General features: G+C 42.8%; 1 protein-coding gene across 1 annotated transcript; it reads left to right on the top strand. All coding sequences in view use genetic code 11, as the record gives it.

Moving 5' to 3' along the window:
* Positions 1-7584: 7584 nt before the first annotated feature.
* Positions 7585-8265, top strand: EGR_08162 (hypothetical protein; the record flags this gene model as incomplete). The annotated part of the gene is made up of 2 exons (XM_024497411.1): positions 7585-7677; positions 8005-8265. 2 exons carry the CDS (start codon positions 7585-7587, stop codon positions 8263-8265), a joined length of 354 nt encoding a protein of 117 aa, XP_024348207.1.
* Positions 8266-10148: the final 1883 nt, after the last annotated feature.

The raw sequence follows: 10148 nt of genomic DNA, 5'->3' as shown, positions 1-10148 counted from the left end.
CTCAACAACAACAACAACAACAACGGCAGACCCATCCGCGTTGGAAGTTGGGGAAGGAGTTGTCGAGTCATCAGTGGACGAAATAAAGAAATGCACTTCACGCACAATCTGTTGAGATAGTGAAACTAGACCTCTTGTTACCTTCTGACAACCATCCTCATCATTGACAGAGAGCTAACGCAAATGCTCTCCTCAGTCGACTTCATCTCAGTGCATGGCGAATTAAGTGGACTGCTCTGCTAGGATACTGAGAAGCCCGCTTTTGATGAGAACGTGCATCACTGATGCTTGAAGTAGTGACAGCTCCATCCATCATGCAGTAGATTCACATAACCCCTTATACGGAGTGCTGTCGCCGATGCTGACATGAATGTGTGATAAATATGCAGAGGGTCGGGCCACAAATGAAGCTTGCCAGTCTGCCTCTCAGCCTTTACTACCATGATTCGTAGCGAAAGGTGGCACGCATTGGTCTGGTGCAACCGGAAGTATTGTTTCGAAAAAGGCGGAAAACTAAAAACGGGCCATAAAAACGGGAGTAAAATACCTTTACAAGATGGATTGCAGTGTCTAAAGTCTAGGGATCGTCAAATCCTGTCAAATTGACAGTCAGCTACTCGGAATAGTCTTACATAAATTGATGTATCGCTAGTAACAGGCTACGTGTTCTAGGAATGCACCCTCGTTTAACAGTGGCTGGACATGTAGTTAGTTCCAGTGAGAAAAAATAGTAATTATTATTCTTGCTTGATTATGCCAAACAAGTCAAAAATTAAGCTGCGTTTACAGTTTAACATTTTGACTGCCAAATTAATGTGATGAGGTTTCTCGCCCCCCTCCTCAGTTGCCAACGCCGCATTTTTCAACTGGGCACAGGGGAAAGCCAAAAGCCGTGTGATAAATGGGGTCCTCTATGCTAGTATCTCCATTTCCAACTTAGGCCTAACAGCTGTTAAGTTCGTAACAGCCTCCATTTCTTCCATTCCGAGAATTCGTTGCACCAAATGCAGTAGGTACTCTGGCACTGTGTTCTGCTTTTCGTAGTTGACGCGCAACTATACTTCCCTCCCTCTTTACCGGGGCATTTAATTTTACTCACAATGACTTCTAGGGATTCATAATCTCGTCTCTGATCATTTACGATTACGACGGTTCACTTCTAGCGGAGGAGATGGCAGGCATCTGGGTCACTTTCAAACTGTTCAGGCGTCGACGGCATCACTATTCATGTTATGCCCAGGTTAGCGCCTTGCTATGAGAATGTGTTCTCATATTGAACCAGCAGTTTTCAAGGTTCTCTCATCTTGTTGTTGGTAACATAGTCAAGCTGAGTACAGAGACCGTCTAGGTTGTCCATGGATGTTGCTGCAGCTTTGAACGGGGTGGTACAAATATCGTCAGTCTGCCTTTACTAGAGAAGGACTGTCGAGGCTTAGTATATTGGTGGGTAAAAAGATGGCTTCCAAAATATTCAGGGCTGCCTTTTGGGCTACCTTAGCGCTAAGTAGGAAATCGTCACCAAGAATTACATGATAAGGCAATTCTACAGGTGTGGGATACTTTACTATCCAAGTTTTCTTGCCTATGGTGTCATACCACTGCTGCTCTTCTTGGATTGGTGAATGGCGAAAATAGCTGCCTGTTTCTAATGGAGTTTAACTGGCGAGATTCTGGTTTAATGTCGATGGCGGTGCTGGTTTTTCCAAATCATAATAACTTGAACCTCCTTTTGTATCCACCTCCCCTGATCCTTTTCATCACTCTTTGCTACCTTCACGTCCCTCTTCATTATCTCCTTTTTCTTCTCTTGACGATTCCTCGAAATTGCAAGACTACTCGTTCCTGACACTATGCTCCTTTTCCTTCCTGCCGTTTAGCGTCCATATCACTCTGCTATCAAACCATTCGCACACTAATAACGTATCGAGGCACTCACTTTCCTTCTCAAGAGTACATTGGGAGGAGAGACTAAATAAATGGGGTCTGGGATGAGCTGCGGCAGTAGAAAGGAATGCAAAACATGAGCATTTGCACCTAATGAGGCAACAGGTGATGAGAGATAAAATGGAGTCATTAGTGAAGTGCAGTATAGTCTAGTCTGCATCCAACCTGGCCTACAGCATAAAACATGACTACGATTGAGGCACTGAGGTGAAAGCGTAGACGGATGAATGGCAAGTGGACACAGATAATGAAAGATGGGTGGAAATCTCCAAAATGACATTGGCAAGGAATGCCGCAGGAGGAGAAGGAGATGGGAGAGAAGTAAATTTGGCTTCAGAGGATGTCGGGGTGAGCAAATTAAACGTAGGGTGGATCAGGAAGGAGTTCTGGCCTCACTTAATTGCAACGAAGGAAGGTGAGTGCATGAAACTGCACCTGTCTATCGAAATCTGTTGGGTGAAGTGGAGAAACGAGGCAGGGTGAGGTGTGGTGACGTATAATGTGAGATGCAATGCATTGGAAGAAGAATGAGGCACTCGCAGAAGTAGCATTGAACTAGAATTTAGGTAGGAAAGAGAGGGCAGGAGGTTTCCACGTCCTTTTCCGGTCAGATCATATTACTTAGCGTAATATCTGGAAGACAAAATAGAAAAGCCCCATTTGACTTCAGCGTCTTTCTAGACGATTTACAGTGGTAAATGAACCAGTACTTGAATGCTGGGGCATGAAAGTAGCTATAAAGCATAAATAATAGAGCAAGTAGCAGGATCTAGTCTAGCCTGGCCAAGCCTAAACGAGCTCAGCTTAGTTTACTTCTGTGCTTTTGCAACGGGCCAATAATACTGAGCAGGGAATTGTGATTCAGTACGTCTGCTGTTGATTTATCGTTTGCAAAATGCATTACAAAGAGGCATAAAGTTATCGAGTAATGAATGAGGAATAGAAATCGGCGACTCACCCCTACATGTTGCTATGAAATTGGCAAATGCTAGTTCATGGTAAATTATCCTAATCCCGTGCTTGTGTAACTCCTTGCCCCTTACTAGGGAGGAGAGTACAGGTGACCCTATCTCTCCGTTTAGGCGGAGATGATTAATTTCTCACCTAAAAAAGAACAAGTGGTGGATGAGGATAATGAAATGATTCAAAAAGCAGAGGAAAATAGGAAAAGGAATGTACGAGAGTAAACCGATATTAATCTTTGATGCCTGTGCACCGAGTGTGTTAGTCCAGAACTGTTGTTTGATAATGTGCTGCATTCTTGATTTGGTTACTTCTTTCGTCCGTTCATCTACTCAACCATTCATTTATCTACTTCTCTTCCCATGAGGCAGCTGCACGCAAGAATTAGGGAGAGTTAGAATAACTACGCATGGGAATGAACATGTAGCTGGAGCTCTTGCTGTGAGCCCACAGACCTCCCTTGGCATGCCCATTTAAAACACCACCATCTAAAATAGTAGTTGAGATGACGCGAGCAAACAAAGAACGGGAGAATGAAAAGCAGTAGAGAAATTAACCTAAAAACAAGGGAAGAGGTGGCATCGCTTGCACCTAGTTTCTATGAATTCCATCTCTTCCCTATGCATTGGTCTTTTGACTTGCATGGAGCGGAGACGGGAGAGGCCATTAAGGATAAAGAGGGCACAAACTGCCAGAATGAACCGAACCGTTTCTAATGGAGTTTGACTGGCGAGATACTGGTTTAATGTCGATGGCGAGTGTAGCGTGCTGCTTGGTCTACGGTGTCGATGTGTCATTTGTCCCAACATTTCATTCAGTTGAGATCTGGCACCAGAATCTTCTTGCTTTGCACTTTTCCACCTTGGTTAAATGTCTGGCACCAGAGTGCATAATGAAGGCACTGAGGTGGGAATATGCGCTGATTTGGCACTTGTTTAATTCTACATAATGAAGCACTCGTGTTCCTTGGTCTACGCGGCTGCACTTTCGGTTTTGACTTCAACACTGGCTTGGGCTTTTCTAGGCTTTTGAATTCAGCTAAGATATTTGGTTGCAACTGTAGCCATACCCACAACACATAACCATAACCACAAACACAGCTTCACACTTATAATGAGTCGAGGTGAAATCGCCTTCCATATTAACCGGAACTACTCAGCAAAGCACATTAATTGAAATAAAAAGCGGAAAGTGGAAGGAGCAAGCTTATTGCACATAGATTAACTATTATTCAATAACCCTAGCACATTAGCAAATTTTATTTGACAGAAGGAATCTATCCTCAGCAGATGGCTTGATTCTAGGATAGACTCTGCGGATGATGTAGAGGCAACGCGCCCTTATTTACATCCTTTAACCTCGCATACCACAAGAAACACGAATTGAGTCCACGATGGCGGTGACTTGAGACAGCACTTGTTAACTAAAGCGATTTAAATATCAAAATTCTACAACCTCGAGATGAGCACGTTCTTCGAGGGTCAGCATGTCAAATCTCGAGTGAGAAAGAATTGCCGGACACGACTCCTTTGGCGGCAAAGTAAGTGCGGCGGTAGGTGAGAAGCAAACGCATCTAACAGCCGATCTTGCACACCTTATACCGCGCCTCTCTAGGAGAATTCGACACGAATTTTTGGGTTGAGGCGGATTGGGATTTCACTAATGGACAGTCTGGAGATAGAAGTCCCAGCAGCGTCCACATGTGTTTCATTCTTGTACGCTAAGTGGGCAAGCCAAAACCGGATTTCAGGGGACGCACTTAGAACCAAACCACTTGACGATTAACAAGTCTAGCAATTCTAAGACGAGATATGGGTACTATAATCAACCACCAACCAGCCATCGGATCAATCGACCAAGTTGAATGCATCAACGATGCGGGATTTTCCAGTGAGTTCGTCTTCTTTCCTCTTACCGTTTATTGTGGACTGGAGATCAGCAAACACATAGAAGGGCTATTTAGGTCATGTTTGAGGCTACTGAAAGGTGCAACTTATGTTTCCCTCCAAGGCATAGACGTTTGGGCAGTATTTAATATGCATTGCACACAGCCTGAAGTGGCTATGATGAACGTTGACATAAGTAAGGAGCTCTAATTCAATTGTTCATGTTCTAAAACAAGGCAAATGACGCTCTTTTTTCCTACTCATTTTACAATGAGTTAGAAATTGAAGCCAAAATTATGTAGAGCTTGTCATTTTGCTTATTTTGATGATTAAAATGTTGTTATTGCCATGAGCAGTTCAATATCATGACTTAAGCCCATTTTTGTTCGTGGGTATTCTCTTTGCAATATGCAGAAGTTTGCAGAAGCCTACCAATCACGCAAGTTCTGCTTCACCCCAAGGATTACTCCGGCAGATCAGTCTTTCCCATTTTACCCGTTTATTTGTTGACCCGAATGTCATTTGGACACTATGGAATACATCTACCCCAAACACCCGAACCAATTTTTCGGTCTACCGCCCCAAGTCATAGCCAAAAATGTTCTTTTGTCAAGTGTTTTCACCTGCTAAACATTAATTTCTCATGCATAAGGACTGTATAATATGCCTCCACTTGGCAAAATTAGTCATTATTAGTGGGTTGAATTGAATAGTGTTGAAAGTAAGCATTCAGTATGAAGTTAAGCATGGTTTGAAATGGTCGCTCATCGTTGTTGTTAATCCAAGTTTGCCATCTCGCTTGTTTAGGCATCGTTTAATGCCATTATTTTTCCAGAAAGAAATGCGGCATTTAGAATGTGACATTGTGTTTGCCTTTGCGTTTAAATAAGAGTACAGCTTATTAAATCAAACACTGGCTATAATGCATTGTTGGATGTGCTTCAGAAGCCTTGTTCCACTTTTAACGCCCTTGACTATCTAACTCTTGAATTATTCCAAAGCAATTCTGCAAATCTGGACCGTACTGATACTGCAAGGAGTCTGGATGGTAGTTGCTGGGTGACTGAGCACTGAAAACGCATCCTCAAGGACCGCTGTTAATTGGTTAACATGCCAACCCAATTTAACCGCCTTGTAAAGTGGAATTCGCGTGTTGCTTAGTCTACGGATTTAGTACCAGAATTTATTTGCACTTGTGCCTTTCCATTTTGGCTAAATTTTTGGCACCAGAGTGCACAATGAAGGCATTGAAATGGGATTATGTGTTGATTTGACGCTTGTTTAATTCTACAACATTAAGCACTCATGCCCCTTAGTCTACACGGCTCCACTTTCGGTTTTGACTCCTCCAACACTGGCTTGAACTTGTCTAGGTTTGTGAATGCCGCTACGATGCTTGGTTACAACGATAGCCATCCCCATATCCATGACTGTAACCACAGCCACCGCTTTACAATTTTCAACGGCCATATTGCTCTGACCTTCCGCATCAACCGGAACAACTCAGCAAAGCATTTTGATTGAATTAGAAAGCGAAAAGTGGATGGAGGAAGCGTATTGCAGATAGATTAGCTACTATTCAATAACCCCAGCGCATTATCTAATTTTTTAAGCAAAGGAATCCAACAACTGCAGATAGCTGGATTCCGGGATGATTTCTACGGATGATGTGCAGGCAACGCACCCTTACTTATATCACTTAACCTCGGATACCACAAGAAAGATGAATTAACATCACGATCAAAGTGACTCGAGACAACACTTACTAGTTAGAGTGATTTAAATGTCAAACTTCTATGACCTCGAAATGAGCAAGCTCTAAATATTAGCCAGCGACTGAGCTACAACGTGTCTCCAAGGGTTGCATTCACGTAGCCCATAATCTAGCTGCCTAAATTTGTGCGAGGAAGATGGAATGAACCTGTGCTGAAACCGTCTAGAGAACTATTTCATGTAACCTCAGACGTCACTCGCAAGACTCACTGCTTTCCCTATATCTCGTTTGATAATCCGCGCTGCTATTACAACAATTTACAGTTTATGCAAGCAAGGCGGTTATATTAATGGCGAAATTGAAGAAATTTTTGACGGCCAGCCTCCGATGTTGTCTGAAATTTATTCTTGGCTGTAAAAATCTTTTCACAGCTTAACATAAGGAACGGCTGCCAATGTGCTCTGAGGCATCCATCTTGTTAAGCTGATTTTTGTCACCGATTCCCTCTAGACGTGGAATTTGAGCAGCTCTCGCCGGCAGTGCCTAAAGTAACGTCTATTTTACAAAAGCAACTGTCTTAAATATCCAAGCTATTACTGTTCTCCCACCATCCCCTACTCCATTTTCAAAGTAGCCATAATTCACTGTTAATGATAACAGCTAAATACTCGTTTATTTTACTGCAATTTGCAAAATCTGAGCCTATGATCATGGAACTATTGACGTTCTTTGCAGGCTGCTTACCTCCTTGATGATCCAGGTTAATTGTCTTATGTTTTTTCTTTCCTCAATGAAGTCAGGCTGGCCTGTGCTGATTTACTTTACCGTGAATACGGAGAAAGAATTCCATGACCGTCTGTGCGATCAGAATGGGCGCCAGGAATGGCGCGAATGCAAATCGAATGGTCTGGCAGATACTGCAAAGGAAGGAGGATTTTATCATTATTGTAACCTCCAAGTCTCGAACATTTCGTGTTGAGGCATGACCTTAGGGTCTGTGCCAATCGTTGGGGCAGAAGGTGAGTGAAGTGGTCATTGATACAACAGTCTTGGTTATTTATACTGAAAAGGAGCTGCATGGTTGGTTTGCACCGTCAGAGTCGATGTTGTCGTGCATTCTACATCCAAAATGGTGACTTTAAACTGAATTTAGGAGGCTGCTCAATGAAGGTAGGAATCTTTCCTTTCGTCCTTGTTACTACTTGTCATAGAACAAAATGAACCCATCGAGAGCTAGAACACGCAGTCGTAGAGATATCGCAATGGAATTGAGGCAAACATTGTGCTATGACGATTTCAAACCTTGATACTTTGATGTGTCTCCTTGGTTGAATGAGCTTCCAGTACCGTTTATCTTGAATACTGCACCCCAGCCTTGTAAGCCAGAATGCCAAACTGACGTTTGTCAACGGAAGGATGCCTCCATGCAATTGATTAAATGATAGGGACATAGGTAAAGAGCTATAGCAACAGAAGTGTTTATTCACGATAATGTAGAGCAAGGAAGGTGGGACTATCACCCAGTACTCGGGTGAACTTTTGACTTTGCCGCTGCTTGTTCCCTGGCATTTTGTAAACAATCCACTTGCCATCGTGCAATTGACGGTCGAAGGTGCAGGTGGCGGCTTGGCATCCTCACTTCAATTATTCATTCCTGATTACTTCTCCGTTCGTAATCCCCTCAACCAGCATTTGTTTATGGATCGCGGTGACATAGACAGGTCACTTGTCAAGTGTGACGCTCTGCCGAATAATTGAAGAGTTGGCGAATCTGATGTAAGTGAACTACCAATTTAAATTCACTTCCCGTCCTTCTACCTCTCCGTCTACCCCCTCTTCCCCCATTTCACTGCCTGTCTTCCTGCCTATCCATCTGTCTGTCTGCCCATCTATCAGTAGTTGTTTAATCTGTCCCTCCGTTCTCACATCCTGTTTGGCCGCTCTTGCGCACAAACACACACACACACAGTCACAAGCGTACTCATACACACACCACTCAATTCATGCTGTTTGTAATCAACCGCACCTTCGGTCAACTCAGTCTCATTCAATTGCCATAATCAAATAGCACCTTTCAACTTTTAAGTCAAAAGTCACTAGCACCTAAACCTAAGCCCAGTGGTGCCCAATTTGCAGGGTACAAAAGCACACTCATGCATACAGTTAGTGAATAAGTAGATGAAACAAAGATGAACAGAGAATCAGCTGTCACCATTATTATTTAAGTCATCCCAAAAATCCTCAGCGCATTCGAAGGAACAATGTGTGCGCATCAAATTGAAGTAGGGAACCCAATACTACAAATAGAAACATTTGAAGTACGCAACTTGCATTCATTTCATTTAAAAGCTGAGGAGACCATAACAGTATCTACATAATGGCAGATAATTGACAGCATTGGCACTTTATTTTGATGCTTCATCAATGACGGAAAATAGACTGCTTGCAGCTCATAGTTAATATAAATTAGGCAATAAAATGCACTGCATACTGATCCACGAAGGTGTGTCACAGGTTCCTGACGGCTCTGCTTCCCTAGTTTGCACTTCCTCCATTCCTTTCATTTGGGTTCTCAATTCTTGGAAATTGCTCTCAACAGTGGGAGGTAATTAGCAATTTCTGATCCCATTGTTGAAACTTGTTGCTACTTCATGATAAATGAGGCTACACCCAGTCAGACAAGCACAATGAAATGGCTAGTTGTGATGGAGGTGACAGAGCATAATGCATCCATTGTGTGGCAATAGACTACTATGGCGAATCCAAGCAAAATATGTGGTGCGATTGCGACTAAATGTTTACCTGTCTCAAAAAGCACCAGTCAGCATCGGTTTTCATTCCGATCTGGTTCGCTTGCATTCCTCTCATCAACGAAGTGCCATCATCTACACTTTTGTACATTTTATATATTGGAAGGAATGCCAACTAAACTTGCATTTGCATATTTCATCAATACAACATGCCAAAATGCATAGAACTCGATGATTTACCGAAAAGAGAGGGAAGACAATGACATTTGCCTTTTTAAACCGAAGTGGAAATAGTTTGCTAAAATTATTACACATTCTGTAAGCGTTGTTTGATTTTACGTTCTTTGAATGAGCCATATACACAAGGATTGCTTGCCCGTAGATACACAAGTGTAAAAACATGGACTTCGACCACTTGTTTTCAAATGCACGAATATTAGTTACCCACATAAGTAGAGGATATTCCACCAGTGCGGTGGTGGTGGCAGGTGTGTCTACCTAATTTATGGCTACAACAAGTAGTATGGCCAATGTGAATCGCTGAGTTGGAATAACAGCACTGATATGCACGAAGCAGCAGAAACATTTGCGCACTCATCTACTCATTCTTTTACTTCTCAATGCAGCAAAATCCTCTGCAAATGCTCTGCTCGACCACCTGTCACACGCTACTCTGCATGATCTGAACACTAACACTGACCACTTTGTTATCATCACCTTCTTCTTTTGCTCTCCCATACCACCGATTAATACGAGACCGACCACACGCTGCTCGGCACTCACCAAAGAACCATACGCCATCCCACACCCACTACAACAACATGATCTTTGCACAAAAAACATTATATCACTTTTATTTATTTATTAACTCCTTTCCCCACAGATAGTATA

This window comes from Echinococcus granulosus (genome assembly GCF_000524195.1).
Source record: "Echinococcus granulosus chromosome Unknown EG_S00097, whole genome shotgun sequence".
In the NCBI taxonomy this organism is placed as follows: Eukaryota; Metazoa; Platyhelminthes; class Cestoda; order Cyclophyllidea; family Taeniidae; genus Echinococcus; species Echinococcus granulosus.
The sequence above is the reverse complement of the archived record's forward strand: the minus strand, read 5'-3'. Positions and strand labels throughout refer to the sequence as shown.